The sequence below is a fragment of the Molossus molossus genome, unplaced genomic scaffold, assembly GCF_014108415.1.
Source record: "Molossus molossus isolate mMolMol1 unplaced genomic scaffold, mMolMol1.p scaffold_m16_p_7, whole genome shotgun sequence".
Classification (NCBI taxonomy): domain Eukaryota; kingdom Metazoa; phylum Chordata; class Mammalia; order Chiroptera; family Molossidae; genus Molossus; species Molossus molossus.
In genome coordinates, this window is record NW_023425401.1 from 84011941 (window position 1) to 84030465 (window position 18525).

The following is an 18525-nucleotide window of genomic DNA, read 5'->3' on the forward strand; positions in this document are numbered from 1 at the left end:
ATCACCTTAAGAGTATTATAAATGCTGACCACTCAGAGCAATACTAAAATTTTCCAAGAAACTTGAAAACATTTTTATTAATTTCCTTTTATAAACTTGTTCTAAAAGTGAAGACTATATATTATAGGTATCACAAATTAAGTCAAACATAATTTGACATCACCTAGTCTATGTTATTCAGATTCCATATAAAATCATATGTAATACAAATATTTTACTTTCTAAATATCATAAACTACTACATTTCCAAGTCAGTCCTTTAGAAATCTTTGCACTCGGAGAAAACTTAGCTCTCTCATTTTCTAATGACATGTGTTTTCCTAGGTTGATGACAGAAGAACAGTTCTTGGACCATTCTAACCCCATACACAATAGAACATCCCATTCATCTGGCCTTGTCAGGAAATGAGGTGCTCCACAGAAATGACTTTTTCCAAAGAACTTAAGCATATCACATTCAGTGCCAAACATTTTCTTCACTTTAATCAGTGACTGAGATATGTTTTTTTTATATATAGTTTTTTTCATCATCAACAGAAGATACTGAATTGAAATTTTTTCCTGAAAAATCCTTTAAGCAAACCCATTATTATTCCACACATGACTGTGGTCTGTATCTCTTTGTAGGGTACCTACCTCCTTCAAAACTGCATTGTAAGGGAGGACCACTCTTTCTAGCACTGCATAAATTTAAGAAAATATCATCACCATTTTATATACCAAAAAACTCAAACTCTGATGGGTCAAGTAACTTCCCATGATCACAGACCAGTAGGTGACAGAGCCTGTTTCTTCCAAAGCCTATTCTCCAACCACGACATTAAAATACATAAGCACGTTTTTTAAAAGGCAGGGTTTCTTTAAGGTAGTAAATAAGCATCACTTGGGCTTAAGTGAGAGTCCAGTAAGCTGAGGGACGTGCACAGAACAGCACTAAATGAGGAGCCAGGAACACTGGGGCTGGCAAGGTCACTCTTAGCTCTACCATTTGTGTTATAAGAAGGGTGTTATAGGTTGAATGTTATGTCACCCAGAGTTCACGTTGAAGTTCATCCCCAAACCGTGACCATATTTGAAGACAGTGTTTTACAGATGTAATTAAATTGAGGTCATTAGGGTGGGAGCTAAACCTATATGACTGATGTCCTTATAAGAAGATTCAATTTAAACACAAACACATACAGAGGAAGCCAACATGAAGACTCTAGGAGAAGGCAACTACCTATAAGCCCTGGAAAGAGGCCTCCAAAGAAACCAATCTTGCACACCTTGATCTCAGACTTTGAGCCTTCAGAACTGTGAGACGATATATTTCTGTGGTGTAAGCCCCCATTCTGTGGTGCTTTGTTACAGCCACAGCCCTGGAAAATTAGTGCAAGGGGTTTTTTAAAACTCAGGATTCCCAGAGGTCTTCATCACCTCCTCTGGGGTAAAGTAGGGCTACGATATGGAGGAGGAAATTTAGCATGCAACAAATCTAAAAATATGGGTGCTATCATTTGTGATGCTTGTATATTCTCTAAGTAGAGCTCCTCTTCCTACCACTGGGGGCGGGAAACTCGCTTTGTTTTTTTTAACCTGGATTATCATGGTCTACATTACAAACCCTCCAAAATAAAGAGATCTGGGCAGCTTCTACCTAGGGCAGTAGCTGAACACAGCTTTCTATAAATTCCCTAATGCTTTACTTATTTTCCTTGCATGTTGTTTTTAGTACAAATGAATAGTAAACAAACAAAGTCAGGAAGCATTTAAATAAACAGGAAATCTGTGTTACAATGATAATGTTCACCATCTCAACAACTGTAACACAAAGGGCCAGATTTGGAGATTATATTGGACTTGAACTTCTGCCCATATTCAAGCCACAGTGACTGAGCAGAAAGCTGGTTATCTGTCATGTAAGACACTGACTCTCAAACGCTTTGTGCCCCAGTTCTAAATAAAATTAAAGGAAACGGATATACTTGGTCATCTGGAAATGTCACTCCAGTCACAAGGAAACTGCTTGGGAGAGAAGCTTGGTGTGAAGCAAGATCAATGATTAACTTCAAGTCACCAGATTTTAAACATCTAAATGTAGTCCCTATTTGAGAAGATGATTGCATGCAGTGCTGTTATGGAAGTTAGGTAAGAAAAGCTAAGAGCACCTATACTTTGTAATGTTATTATTAATAACCATAAGCTAAGTAAGATCAAACTTATTTAATCATCTCAAGAACTCGAGGAGGTATTTTATTATCCCCATTTTATAAGTAAAGAATGAAGCTTAAAGAAATTAAGTAAATTATAGAAGCTCATGAAATAGTAAGCAACAGAGCCAGAATTTTCTGACTAGAAAGCTCATACCTTTAATAATATATTGACTCCGACTTCTCAAATGAGAATGATCATTTAAACATTTTAAAAGATGTTTAAAATACAAATAGCTCTAAAAGTTACAAAAAATTATTCAAATACAATTTCGATATGTATGAACTCTCATTAAAAAGAAACTTCACAATAGCTTAGTAAAAAGGGTTTTAAAAAATTCTAAACCATAGTGAAGCACTGAAAAGTAGAAGAAATGATACATGTGGGAAGAAAAGTAGAGCCTTCAGGTAGGTCTCGATAAAGAATCACACCAGTGGTAACTGAATCACAGGCTTAACTTTTCAGCACAGAGAAAGTGACCAAGGCCAAAGCTGTGAACATGTGTTTTGAAAGTGTGCCATTCAACCCATACCCTTTACCTCAGAAATTGTAGCATTTACCTCTCTCTGAAAAAAATTCCAAGCATGAGTAAGCCACTGGTATCTAGGTAAGCCATAATTTGTCATTCTGGCTTTTAAAGTGACCATGTCTGACCACTGTACTGGAACCTGATGATAAAAAAACAAAACAAAACAAAATATCAACAACTGTAACACACTATCCACAAACTCAATCACTCATAGTTTCATACACATACTCACACATACTTGGATTGTGTTGTAAATGACAAATACTTTATATTTGTTTGCAGCCTAAGTTAACTCTGAGCTACTAAATACTTACGAACAATCTCTACATGTAGATTTTTTGTACTAACTGATGAAGTACATCATATTAAGCAAAGTAATGTAAAATCATTTAATGCCAATATTGAGCTCAAGGAAATCACAGATCAAGTAAACTGTATTTATTCCACAGATACACCTGAAGAGCTCTTCATAGCAAATGATCCCCGCAGAGCAGCACCTTTCGGTTTCATTTCATAAAGTTGCAGTTTTTTGAAGTGACTGGAGATTATATAGATTTAACATAAAAGGGGGGGGGGGGGATTAAGAAGAACAAGAATTCAATTTAAGCTTCATTCTGGAATAAGCTTGTAAACACCTTTTCAAAATTTAGATTTTAGAGGAATGCTAGAATTCTAGAAAGATTAGTTCCCAAATTAAAGCACTGTTTGTTTCTGTTCTCAAGTCTCCTGGCACCATGTCTCTTAACAGATTGTTTAATCATGACAGAGCTTCAGGTACACAAGACAATGCTTGACCAGAAATCTAGTCAGCACAACACTGTTTTATTGACGGTGCCATGGGAGAACATGAGGCACACAAACCCTAGTTTCATGACACATGCAGTATTAAAGTAACTCTTGGGAGAGTAGACAGACATCCACACCTGATCTATGGACTAATACAGACCAGGCTTAGACAAGCAAGTTGGACACTAACTCAAGAATTCGATTATTTAGAAATTTAATTTTAAAAAATAGTGGTATCTATAGGGGTAGTTGAAAAATTCCTGACCACAGAAATTTTTCACTTTTTTCCTTTGTTAATTTTCTTTTTTATTACTTGGAAATGCACAATACAAAAGAAAACATCCATCATGTGGGCACACAACTTTGTTCCATACATAACAGACTGACTGGGTAAACTTACTGTTCATGTGGTTTCAACAAAGCTCAAGGAACTAGCTAAAGTTCAAGCTACTCACTATAAATTATTATTGTCTCATATCCTTGTGACCATAAAATACATGAAAGTGAATAAATTCTCTAGAAATTTATAATCTGACATGATATCATTAGTGGATTTTTTTTTGAGAGAGGAAATAATTAATAAGCGATGACTATATAAACAACAGAAAGATGGGAGAAACAGCCTGATGTGAAATCTTTTGGTTTGGTTATTGGAACAGACTTATTTTTTAATTTTATTTTCCAAAATAAATATAAGTTGTTCTCCCTTTTGACCACAGTCAATCTGAGACCAAATGTGTCAAGAAACAGAGGAGATCACCGAGATTCTGGAACAAAATACTGTGATCTGGCCACAAATGAAAACACATTTGAAGATTTTTTTTTTTTTTTTTTTTTTGGTACATGCCCCTAGCGGGAACCGAACCCAGGACTCTCTGGTCCTCAGGCCAATGCTCCAACCACTGAACCAAACTGGCCAGGGCAGAAAACACATTTATTGGCTCCTTGCATGGAACAGCTAAGAGCACAAAGACAATTCTATGCAAAGGCTGAGTTCTGCAATTTGGCAGCTAGTAAACTTTAATAGCACTTTTCACTCCTACTGCTGTTAGTGTAAAATCAATTTTTAAAATCTCTCAAACTTTTTTATAACAGACTACTTTCCATACTTTACTTTTAAGTAGGCCTTGCTCTATCCTGGTGGAGGGTACAATAATGGGGAAGATTTACATAAGCAAAAGAGTAATGTATGCTATCAACTGAGATGACAGGGTATACCCATCCATTACCACTATGATGCCTAAAAGATATTTGTAGACAGTATCTAACAATAAGTATAAATTCCTTTTAATTATCTCAAGTATATTAGAACTATATTAGGATCAAAATATTTCCACTCAAATACATTAAATTAATTCATTTCAAATGTGTTTCAACCTAGGAGATTTACAAAATATTATTATGACATAAACACTATAGAAACCATTTTTTAAATTCACAGAGAGTAAATACATTTCTAAAAACCTTTTAATTATCAAAAAAAAAACACAATCAAAAGCTGAAATGAAGGGATCAAGAATTAATTCTATAATTTACTGTTTTTTGCTTGAATATCAACAAGATACATGTATTTTTTAAAAACAGAAAAAAATTAAGAGACCATCTCTTTATCAATAAAACCCAGGAAACTGAAACCCAGGAAAAAACTAATGTTTCACTCCCTTATGTATACAGTTTCTAGGGTATGAAGAGTGAAAATACAATTCTCGAAGACACAAGAGTATCCCTATTTCATAGGAGTTTTAGTTTCCAGAAAGTTTTTAAGTTTACATTAAAATACTTAGAACCTGCCCTGAATTTTCAAATTCTAATAGAGAAATAAATAATTATAAATTCTTTCTTTTTACTGAGAGTTGTCCTACACTGGAAGCATACTGGTGGGGTGTGCTCAGGGGGCTTTTCAGAGGGGTTCAGACTAAAGGCAGTGCCAAAGCATAATTTACATATAAATTGGAGTATGCAGAGAACCCACTAGTCTGCAATTACCACTTAGTAATCAAAACAGTGTCACAGCATATTCACCATAAAATCTTTAATAACTGCATCAGTACCAAAAACAACTTCGGTTTTCTTACACAGCTGCCAAAATGCCTCTCTGAAACAAATACAAAATATTCTGCCTCTCTGTGTAAAACCTCTTAAATTTTACAGAGTTGAAGATTTGGTTGGGGAAACTGTCACACACCCACATCCTAGTCCTCTGCCCCTTTTCCCTCTGCCTTCCCCTCCATCCTGATTTAGCAGATCTGGCCTAGAGCCCTATAATGCATGTTTTTGAGAATCACCTTGGGTGACTCCTGCTAGACAGGCAGTCTAAGGACTACATGTTGAAAAGCACCATCTTACTGAAACAGAATTACTCTGTGTCACTTACGGTGGGAAAATCTGGCCTGTCACCCTGAAAACAGCCAGCAGTCACAGACATGTAGATGCGTTCAACATCATGGTGAGAAGCCTACCAATTTCCACCAATAAAGTGAACAAACATTAAATAAGTAACAATGCCCAATGTGAGAAAGAGTGAAGTGCAAATCGTAAAATCAAACACGATAGCTAAAATCTTAAGACTGAGAAACTGATTCTCATCCCTTCTAACATAACTATAAAAGTTGGTGTCATTCTTTCAAATGCAAAAATAAAGAGAAAAATGCTGAAGAGCTGTTTACATGTAGCCAAGTGTCAAACTGTGAAAGTGTTTCTAGGCTGGGGTAAACACACAAGCAATTCCTCAAATGTGCTTCTCAAAGGGGAAGATGGTTCAGCTTGTTGCAAACAGGGCAAACATGCCTCCTAGCCATGGGCGTATAGTTTTTTCATAAGGCTTTCAGGCAGATTTTCAAGCTTAAATCTTGTTGCAAATATGAATCTTTCCATACTATATACTCAGAAGTTGGTAAAATGACTTTACAACATATATTATTTTTAGCTTAAGCAATCTGTGGAATTAAAGACACATATAGTACGCCAAATGAAACATTGCAAATTATGGTTTGGAACTATGCTTTAGACACTGAAAGGAAAATGTTACTTTTCAGAAGTACTGGGACTATATGTTGTTATCATATAGTATAAATATTCAAATTAATATTTGTGTGCCTAAACTACTCCAAAGTATCTGATTTATAAGGCTGAACTGGATATTGTGTCCGATTGTGATTGTATCCCATTTTGAACTCACCATAATTTCCTGTTCATATGTCCAAACACCACAAGCCAGTTCTACACAGAAAATGACAAGTAAACTTCCAAAGTACTGTAGAAAAACAGAAAATTAATGCTGTTAGAGTAGAATCAAAGTAAAATATGGTCATCTGAGACAAGCTAAATATTACTCAATGTTGTTTATCCAGTGAAAAAGAAAAGAGGCAGCCCTGGCTGTTTTGGCTCAGCTGTTAGAGCCAAAGGTTCAATCCCCTGCCCTGAAAGGGGTCATGGGGGAGCAACCAATCAATGTTTCTCTCTCCCTCCCTCCCTCCCTTGCACTCTATCAAAAAATCAATGGGAAAATATCCTTGGATGAAGATTAACAAAAAAGAAAAAAGGCACAAATTTGGAAAGCTCCCTCAAGAATAGATGGGGGAATTTTCAGCAAATTTAGAGACATCTACAGATAATATGCAATACTCACCTAAGAGGGTCATTGGGACGGTGCTCTACTTATCATAACTTTCATAATTAATTTACTCAAAACTCTTGTGAAATGGATAGGACTACCTCATTTTATAAATGAGAACATTAATGCAAAAAGTAGATGATGTGAGTTGTGCAGGAATGTGCACAATAAATTTTGGAGGGCAAGACAGCTATGTTCTCTAGGCTATAACTTGTCACCTCTCCCGTTGTGGAAGTAACTTTGCAGAAGTAAGTAGCAAAAGTGTAAGAATGAATGGGCTCTCTGAAAGCTCTCTTCACTAATTCCAGCAGAAATAAAATATTGCCACTGTTCTTGATCTTCTACTCTGCCTATGGTGCGGGGTCAGGATGGGGGTACCAAGTAGTTGGGATTATTGATTATTTCCCTTCAGTGGGATGACAACGGCATTAAGGGTAGGGACACTATTGTGTTCCTCATCACAAAGCAGGTGTTCACTAAGTATCTGTTACATAAAAGAGTAAATGAAAACACAGCAAAGACAAACAAGAGTGATGGACCCTTAGCTAGACTCACCAAGAAACAAAGAGAAAGAACCCGAATACACAAAATCAGAAATGAAAGAGAAGTAGTAATGGACACCACAGAAACACAAAGGATTGTAAACAAATATTATGAACAATTATACAGCAACAAATTTGACAATCTAAGCAAAATGGACAAAGTTCTCGAAACACATAGTCTCCCAAAACTGAACTGGGAAGAGATAGAAAACATGAACAGACCGATAACAACAGAAGAAATTGAAGATGTAATCAAGACTCTCCCAGCAAACAAAAGCCCAGGCCTGGACAGCTTCACAGGGGAATTTTACCAAACATTCAAAGAAGAACTAATACCCATTCTCCTCAAACTATTTCAAAAATTCAAGAAGAAGGAAGTCTTCCAAACTCGTTTTATGAGGCCAGCATAATTCTAATTCAAAACTAGAAAAAGACACTACAAAGAAAGAAAACTATAGGCCGAAATACCTGGTGAATATAGATGCCAAAATCCTGAACAAAATACTAGCAAATCAAATCCAACAATACATCAAAAAAATTATTCACCATGACCAAGAGGGATTCATCCCAGGGAAGCAAGGCTGAAACAATATTGGCAAATCAATAAACGTGACAAACCACATAAATAAAATAAAAGATTATGATCATATCAATAGACACTGAAAAAGCATTAGATAAAATCCAGCACCCATTTCTGATAAAAACACTCAGCAATCTGGGAATAGAGGAATCATATCGTGACATAATAAAGGCCATATATGAAAGAACTACAGCCAACATCATATTCAATGGGCAAAAACTAAAAGTATTTTCTTTAAGAACAGGAACAAGACAGGGATGCTTACTTTCGCCACTCTTGTTTAACATAGTACTGGAAGTCTTAGCCACAGCAATCAAACAGGAAGAAAAAATAAAAGGGATCCAAATTGGAAAGGAGGAAGTGAAACTATCATTATTCACAGATGACATGATACTATACATAGAAAAACCCAAAGACTCCATCAAAAATCTACTAGACTTAATTAATGAATTTGGCAAAGTAGGAGAATACAAAATTAACGTCAAGAAATCAATGGCATTTTCATATCCCAATGATGAACTCACAGAAAGAGAAACTAAAAAAAAATCCCATTTACCATTGCAGCCAAAAAATTAAAATACCTAGGAATAAACTTAACCAAAGAAATAAAGGACTTATTCACAGAAAACTACAGGTCATTGAAAAAAGAAATAGAGGAAAAATTAAAAAGGTGGAAGCACATACCTTGTTCATGGATTAGAAGAATTAGCATCATTAAAATGTTCACACTACCCAAAGCAATCTATAGATTCAATGCAATACCCATCAAAATACCAATGACATAATTCACAGAATTAGAACAAATATTTCAAAACTTTATATGGAACCAAAAGAGATCCTGAATAGCCACAGCAATCTTGAAAAGGAAGAACAAGGTTGGAGGGATCACATTACCAGATTTCAGGTTATACTACAAAGCTACTGTAATCAAAACAGCCGGGTACTGGCACAAGAACAGGCAGATAGATCAATGGAACAGAATAGAGAAACGCAGAAATGGACCCAAGACAATATGCTCAATTAATATTTGACAAAGGGGGCAAGAGCATACAGTGGAGTAAAGACAGTCTCTTTACTAAATGGTGTTGGGAAAATTGGACAGCTACATGCAAAAAATATGAAACTAGACCATCAACTTACACCCTACACAAGAGTAAACTCAAAATGGATAAAAGACTTAAATGTGACTCATGTATCCATAAAAATCTAAGAAGAAACAGTAGGCAACAAAATTTCGGACATCATACGCAGCAGAATTTTCACTGATACATCACCTAAGGCAACAGACACAAAGGAGAAAATGAACACATGGGCATACATCACACTCGAAAGCTTCTGCACAGCAAAAGAAACAACCACCAAAATAAAAAGGCAACCCACTGTATGCGAGAGCATAATTGCCAACAATACATCAGATAAGGGGTTCATTTCCAAAATATATAGAGTGCTCATACAACTCAACAAAAGAAAGACAAAGAACCCAATTAAAAAATGGGCAGAGGAACTAAATAGACACCTCTCCAAACAGGACATACAAATGGCTAAGAGACATATGAAGAAATGCACACCATCACTAATCATCAGAGAGATACAAATTAAAACAACAATGAGGTATCACCTCACACCTCTCAGAATGGCCGCCGTCAACAAATCATCAAACAATAAGTGTTGGCAAGTGTGTGGAGAAAAGGGGACTCTAGTACACTGCTGGTAGGAATGCAGACTGGTGCAGCCACTATGGAAAACAATATGGTGTTACCTCATAAAATTAAAAATTGAACTTCCATTTGACCTAGTGATTCCACTTCTAGGAATATAGCCTAAGAAGCCTGACACACCAATCAGAAAGAATATATATACCCCTATGTTCATAGCAGCACTATTTACAATAGCTAAGATCTGAAAACAGCCCAAGTGTCCATCAGTAAACGAATGGATAAAAAAGCTGTGGTACATATACACAATGGAGTACTATGCAGCGGTAAGAAAGAAAGATCTCTTATCCTTTGAGATGACATGGAGGGACCTGGAAAGTATTATCCTAAGCAAAACAAGCCAAACTGAGAAAGACAAGTATCATACGATCTCAGTTATTTGTGGAATATAATGAACATAACAGTCTGAGGAATGGGGTGTCCCAGAGACGTGGAAGTGGGGTACAGACTGACAATCCCCAAAAGAGAGGGTGGGGAGGAGATAAACCACAGAACTTATATGCAAGTATATATGAACAATGGATATGGACAACAAATCTGGGGACAGGGCGAGGAGAAAAAGGAAAGGGGAATCAGTGGGGGGAAAGGAGAAACATCTGTAACAAAAATAAATAAATTAATAAAAAAATTTAAAAAAAAAGAAAACACAGCAGAGTGCTATGGTAGAAAGGGACCAGGAGATGCCTGGGCTGGGTGATCGGGAGAGGCCTCTTTATGAAATTAATCTTTAAGATGAGTCAGTAATCACAAGGAGAAGGTGATGCTGTGAAGATCAGTGGAAAAGCAATTCAGGAAGAGGAAATATCAAAAGCAAGGCCACCTTTCAGGGTGAGCTAGTTAGTTAAAAACTCGGTGGTACCTGGCGCAAAGAGAGGTGGGAAAGGTACTGGGGGTGTATGTAGATGACCTTGAGATACAAAGAGCCAGATCATCATGAGCTGTAGAAAGGCTTTTTTTCTTGGTATGTGCCCCTAGCGGGAACTGAACCCAGAACTCTCTGGTTCACAGGCTGACACTCCAACCACTGAGCCAAATCGGCCAGGGCTAGAAAGGATTTTGTACTTTATTCTAAGTGTAGTTGAAATCTATTAGCAGGTGACATGATCTGATGTACACTGTAAAAATATAGCTCTGGCCCTGGCTTGTGTGGCTCAGTGGTTAGAGTGTCGGCCCTCCCACTGAAGGGTCACGAGGTCCATTCCTGGTCCAGGGCGCATACCTGGGTTGCAGGTTTGATCCACGGCCCAAGTTGGGGCACATACAGGAGGCAACTGATGGATGTGTCTCTTTAATACTGACGTTTCTCTCTCACACTCTCCCTCCCATTATCCCATTCTTTCTAAAAATAAAAATCATTGGAAAAAAACATTCTGGGGTGAGGATTAACAATGTGTGTGTGTGTGTGTGTGTGTGTGTGTGTGTGTGTGTAATTCTGACTATTTTGTGAAAATTACATGTAGAAAAGTAAGGAGTAAGGGTGTGAATAAATAAAAGGTTGGTGAACTAAAATAATGACAGAAAAAATTTTAAAAGAATGGACTGATTTAGGATTGTGGGCCATCAAGACTTGAAATTTTAGTTTCTTTCCTCATAGTTTTTGCCACAAAAGGGGGGAGGGTAATAAAAGATACAGAAAATTGAGCTGATTTTCTACTACTGCCATGATATATCCCTTGTGACTCAAAAGTATAAATCACTATTAGTTTAATTTGCTTCTTCCATATAAAAAATGAAGAGTAGTAGCTGTATAATCTAGGCAATAATGTGGATTAAAACATAACTGATTCAAAAGTAAAGTAGTATTTTCTTAAAGGGATCCCACTTTCCAAGCACTTTGATTTTCAGCATATGTAGTACTCATAACCAGTTTCAAACTACTCAGATTTCATTTTCAAGTGTTGCCCTACCTTATAGATTTTAACCTTGAAATGATAATTAGAAGAAATTTGGTGAAAGCAGTATTCCAAGTCAGCTTTTCTCTATATTCTCCTTAATGCTTTACTTAAAAGACTTCTACACATGAACAATACTGTATTTGCACCTGTTACAAAGAGGCCCAATGTTCAATAACTATATGCTACATCAATTTATCTTTGATAAAACCCTAGGAAAATGTGAGACTCCAGAGAAAAATTACACTGTGGAATACAGTAGTCCCCCCTTCTCCCCAGGTTCATTTTCCATGGTTTAAGTTACTCATAATCAACTGCAGTCCAAAAGGAGAAACATCTGTAACAAAAATAAATTAATAAAAAATAAAAAACAATTAAACAAAAAATTCTGAAAATAAACAATTCATGTTTTAAATTGTGCACCATTCTGAGCAGTGTGATGAAATCCGACGCTGCCCCACTCCATCTCAACCGAGACGAGAATCGTTCCTTTGTCCAGCATATCCACACTATATGGTCCCTGTTCCCAGTCTGTTAGCCACTTAGCCACGTCCGTTATCAGATCCACTGTTGTGGTATTGTAGTGCTTGTATTCAAGTAACCCTTATTTTACTTAAAATGGCCCCCAAGTGTAAGAGCAGTGATGCTGGCAAGTCTGACATACTAAAGGGAAGCGGGAAAGTACTCCCTTTCATGTAAAAGTGAACATTCTCAGTTTAATTGCTCTATTTTATTACTAGTGCATCTTTTACTGCACTTACTTAAAAATTAAAGTTTATCACTGGTATGTATGTATAGGAAAAAACATGGTATATCCTGGATTCCGTGCTCTATGCAGTTTCAGGCATCCACTGGGGGTTGGGGGAGTTTATTCATGAATAAAGGGGACTACTCTACTCTTGCTTTTTCAGATCTCTAACATAGATTTTTTTCAAAGTTGATGTCTGGTTACAATGAAAACCAAAGCAACCCTGAAAAGGCAAGAAATCACTGAAGGTAAAAAATGAACATGGATGAGAATTATGTGTGCTGTTGGTAGAACAAGAATAAGGCATACCTAGTCTTTGCCTTGGGGATTACCATGATGCAGATTTCTGAATTAACTTTATAGCCTTTTAAATCCTATTTGTCATCTCTCTCTCTTTTTTAAAAAAATATCTTTTTATTGATTTTTCAGAGAGAGAGGAAGGAAGAGATAGAAACATTAATGTGAGACAGAAACATTGATTGGCAGCTTCTTGCACTCCCCCTACTGGGAATCCAGCAACCTGGGCACATGCTCTGACCGGGAATTGAACCAGGACCTCTCAGTCTATGGGACGATGCTCAATTCACTGAGTCACACTGGCCAGGAGAGTTATCTCTCTTGTTTCTTGCCTCCCAGAGTCATTGACCAGCTTCTGATGTCTGTGCTGCACCAGCAGAAAGACCCCCACCACAGGGCCAAGGATAGGTTCCCAGATGCATGCAATGCATGCAATATCTGAGTAATTCAAGCTTATGGATCCAAACAACAGGGTAATAATTATGGACACAACATACATGAAAAGGGTAGCCATTATTAACCAGCGTTAACTTCTTAAAGTGAGATTTACAATGGGCTAGTAAAACCTAACCAAAGCATCCCCAGGGTTGCATATGTGAAGCATATATATCTAAAACAATCTCTCATTACAAACTCAAAACTGAGATTGCCAATCATATGAGTTGGACACTCTTTTAACTCTGGATTGATTGCATCTTTCTGATTTCCACTGTTCTCATTTGATGCAATTTCTCCCATGTAAAACAATTCCTCTGTTTTTATTCCACTTACACTCAGGGGCACAGATTTACTTGACCCTACAAAAAATTAAATTTAAAATTGAGTTCGAAGAAATTTATTTTTGCAAATGGTGCTGCAGCTTCATGGTCAGCTGTCTCTGCTTTGTTGTCACTGCATTAGTCTCAAACATCCAGCCTTCTGATACCAAGGAAAACGTTAAATGTTATATCCATCCTTAATATAACATACATACATAGATCAACGGCATTTATGCTTGTTTTCTTCTTTTATTTACTTTTTTTATTTTTTTAGAGAGAGAAGAAGGGAGAGGGAAAGGGAGAGAAACAAAGATCGATCTACTGTTCCACTTATTTATGTTTTCATTGGCTGATTCTTGTACGTGTCCTGACCAGGGACTGCACCCATAAACTTGGCATATTGGGACAATGCTCTAACAAAGTGAGCTACTCAGCCAGGGCTACGTTTTCTTCTTCAGTGAGCTCTGAGTCCTAGATAAAGTTATGCTCATGTTGATTATTGCACAAAGAATTACTCTGCCATTATTTCATTTAAGGGCTGAATCTGTATCTATAAATGGTGTTAATCCATAGTTTCAATAAAACAAAACTAGCAAGGAATTAAGCAACAGCTCCTGCTGAACTTTGTTATGGTTGGAAGTGTACATATGTATCCCATTTCACTACAAAACCATCTGTTGTCCTCAACAATGTTAGGAGCATGTATACATATCTCCTGTAATGGTGTCAGCATGTGTCTCTCATGCTTCTTACTTTCCCAGTGCACATGGTTTCATGAGATGATCTGTACCAACCTAGTTTGCAGAGCTATTCTCTTCTTTCTTCTTCTTGAGTGCTATCCTTCTAAAATGGTGGAAAGAGCTAGGAGTCAGAAGATTAAATTTCAAATACAGCTCTAAAACACACTCTGTGATCCTCTGGCAAAAGCATTAAACTGCTCTGGCATCAGTTTGCTCATGTGTATAATGCAGATAAAAATGAACTCTTCTTTACTGTTTTTAAGGTTGATTTGATGTATGGGAAAGTAGTTTGAAAAGTTTTAAATTTCAAATTTATAAAGCATTATATAAATTCTATTCTGAACTAGTTTGTGAAATACAATCCAATACTGACTTTTCCTTTTCTCTCAGACAGAGCCTTCATTCCATACAGTGTGCTGCAGTTTCTTCCTCATCTTTGTTTTCCAGTTTTTCATCTCTTCTTTAGCATTTTCCATCCCTTCATGGACCAGGGTTTCTCAGTTTGCAGTACATCAATCCTCTGGAGGCTTTGGCTTTTAAACTGGTTGGCTGCCTCTCCCACAAGTCACAGTGCTCACTTCACTGCCAGACCATCGGTTCTGACTGGCAGACATCTGTCCTTAAACATTACTTCATCCCCAGTGCCTAAACAGTACCTGTCACACTGCAGATATTCAATAAATGTTGATGAAAATAATGATCAGCTTACCAACTAAAACAAACAAACAAAAAATTTCAGATTTCCTTGATCTCTAAACCTGGAGTTTCTGGTTATCATTTGACTTCCCTTGACTTCTGCTTACACATTTCTATTTTAAATATTGCCTCTCTGTTTTACTATGTGTCATTTGTGTGGATTACACTATGATAATTTAGTGTGCCTTTAAGCATTTAAGACAATTTACATAGCTAAAGAAAAGAAACAATATATAGACTCGCCCTGTCTTTCCTGGGTTACTATTATGTAAACATTTTAAACAAATGAACACTGGGGAAGTGTGGGTTTGTATAAGGAAACAAGAATGCAATTAGTTGCATTACAAACTATTTTATTTGCTTTAAACATTATTCAGTGCAAGTTCCTTAAAATAGCTAAGTTCTTCTACTGTAAAATTAAACTAAAATTTGTGTTCTACAAATAAGTTTTATCCCTAAACATAATGTTCACGAAAAAAAAAATTTATTAAGTAAGGCAAGATGATAATAGGACACAGCCCTAAAATGATGTAATTAATTAGTGATTTTTTTCCACCAAATTTCTCAAGCTGAGAATAATTACCTTTAGTTAAAAAATGAGTGCCACCCCGGTGTGGCTCAGTGGTTGAGCATCAACCCATGCACCAAGAGGTCGCTGGTTTGATTCTGGGTCAGGGCACATGCCCAGGTTATCGGCCTGATCACCAGTGGGGGGCATGCAGGAGGCGGCTGATCTATGTTCTCTCTCATCAATGTTTCTCTCTCTCTCTCCCCCTCTCCTTCCTTTCTTTAAAATTAGTAAAGAAAAAAATATTTAAAAAAAAAAAAAAAAACAATGACTCCTAGCCCTGGTCATCCTCCCATACACCAAAAGGTTGTGGGTTGGGTTCCCGGTCAGGGCACATACCTACATTGCAGGTTCGATCCCCAGTCAGGGCAAGTTTGGGAGACAACCAACAGGTTTTTCTCTCTCATTTCCTCTCCCTCTGTCTCCCTTCCCCTTTCTCTCAAATCAATACAACCATATCCTCGGGTAAGGATTAAAAAAAGAGTGCCCTCACTGGATTAGATAACAGAAGATTACATAAAACAGTATATGTAAAATCGCTTTGTTGACTTTTTTTTTTTTTTTTTTTTTTTGACTATACAAATGGAACAACATGGCTCTAAAATGAAATAGACCTGGCTTCAGACTCTGGCTCTGTTATATACCAATTGGATGACCTTGAGCAAACCACTAACCCTCCATTTCCTCAAATATAAAATGAGAACATTAAAATTATTTTGCAGTGATGTGCTAAAGATTCATCAGGAAAAGTGCTGTCTCATGGTAAGCACTACCTAAATGGTAGCCATTATTAATCAGACTATAGTACCTGTTAGAATATATATGCCACAAGGACAAGAAGTATCATTCTGGTTTAATTTTTTATTTTTTTCTTTATTGATTTTAGAAAGAGAGAGGGAGAGAGAGACAGAAGCATCGATGACAGAGAACATGAATTGCCAACCTCCTGCATGCCCCCCACTGAGGATAAGGCCCACAACTTAGGCATGTGCCCTGACTGTGAATCAAACCAGCGGCCTCTTGGTGCAAGGGTCGACACTCAACCACTGAGCCACACAGGGCAGGTGGTATCATTGTGTTTTAAATACTTAACACACTGCCTGACACAGGGCATATAGGGCATATTCTCAATGTACATTTTCTGAATAGATATAACTATGATTGCGGGTGGTGAGTAAAACTCTTTATCTCCTCCTAAGAATATGAATATCAGTGTGACTCTCACTAAAGCACATCTAATCCCACAAGTAAATTCCCTGTCCAGTGCAAATATAGCTGGTATTTTTCAAAACATCTTTATTAGGAAACTAAAGCAGGAAGGGTGTGGAGGGTGGGGAATCCAACTTCTTTTATTAAAATACCAAAATCAATGTGTCTGTTATTTTAAACTGAGGTTGACCACAGAATGGCAAGAATGGCAAAAGTTACCAGTACCTTTGTCCATTGGAAGTATTTGAGGAGAAAGGAAGGGGCATAAAATCCCACTGTTCTAGTTAAGCCCTTGGTGATTTGTAGGTAAAGGAAATTCATCCCCCCATTAAATGTTTCATCTCATTATAAGTGTATAGATAAAATAGTAAAATCACAAGGGAGTCCTTTCTTAAAGGAACATTATTTATAAAAATGATCGGGTTCCCAGATACTCCCACCACCCAGAATTTCCCAGTAAAGAAAGCAGATTAAACACCTGCCCTTATCCCTTTTCCCTCTTAAAACTTCACTAGAATGACAATAAAGGAATATTTTGAAAGGTATAAACCCAGAGATAAAGGAAAAGGGCAACAGCAAGTATATTTTGGAAGGTGCAAAGAAGATGTAAGAGTAGTAAACTGTTCAGCCGTCCTTCAAAAGCTGAATGCTTAATCAGTAGTGGGGAAAGTTTGGAACAACAGAATTCACACTGCAGAGCCCTCAAATACTCAGGTACTGGCAGCCCACTTCTGGAAGTGGATGAAGGTAGGGCTAAAAAGACGATGACTTGTTGAAAACCTGTTTAGGAAGAAGTTAGAACCCTCAGGTCCCTTCTCCGTGCTATGCAGCCGGGCGACCACCCGCTCCCACCAACATAGAGAAGGAGGGGTCATTGTTCTGTGCAAACAGTGAAACCGAGACTGGGGACTGGGTACAAAAGGTACTGTAGAGGAAAAGGACAGTACTGGAAACAGAATCAAAGTTCAAATTTACATACCTTTTTCACAAAGGGTCAAAACTCAAATCAAACGGAAATAGCACTGGATTTCTCAATAACAACATAGGAAGCTAGAGGACAGTGAAAGAGATTCTTCAATATTCTGAGGAAAACATTATTTCTAACCTATAACTCTATAGCCAACAATAGTAACACACAGGGTATCTAAAGCCATTCTTAGGCACACAGGCTTTTAAAAAATCTACCTTTGTATTTGCTTTTTCAGGAAACTACTGGAAGATGTTTCCCTAAAATGAGACACTACACACAGAAGGACAATGACTTCATACCAGGAAACATCGGACCTAAAACAATAGAGAGGCAAAGAAAATCCCAGAATAATAGTGTGGTAGGCAGTTGCACAGACACGAGCAGAGCAAGGACAGCAGATAGGCTATGTGCAGAAGGTCACCCGTGCTGAAAGCCCCGGGTGACTAGCAACAGGCAAAACTGGAAAAACAAGGACCTCAACCCCCTAGGATATCACCAGTCATGCAATTTAGACCTTTCATATTGCTCGTCTGGCAGTTTCGACTCTTCCATGACCTTTCCTCTCTTGGCATGTCACTAGTTATGGAGTAGATCCCCTTGGCGGAGGAACAAGATGCTGAAGAGTGGCTTCACGGGACTCTAATTCAGGCCCTTGCACCATACTTCCTTAAGCATTAGTGCCTAGGGAT

General features: G+C 37.3%; 1 protein-coding gene across 3 annotated transcripts in view; it reads right to left on the reverse strand.

Moving 5' to 3' along the window:
- TSPAN12 (tetraspanin 12) overlaps positions 1 to 18525 on the reverse strand; it is a 100949-nt gene that overhangs the window by 33011 nt on the left and 49413 nt on the right. For all 3 annotated transcript variants that reach the window (XM_036246842.1, XM_036246844.1, XM_036246843.1), the window contains exons 5-6: positions 6687 to 6761; positions 2754 to 2861 (exon numbers count right to left, since the gene is read on the reverse strand). In XM_036246842.1, coding sequence (XP_036102735.1) covers positions 2754 to 2861; positions 6687 to 6761 — 183 coding nt within the window. The remainder of the gene's footprint in view (positions 1 to 2753; positions 2862 to 6686; positions 6762 to 18525) is intronic.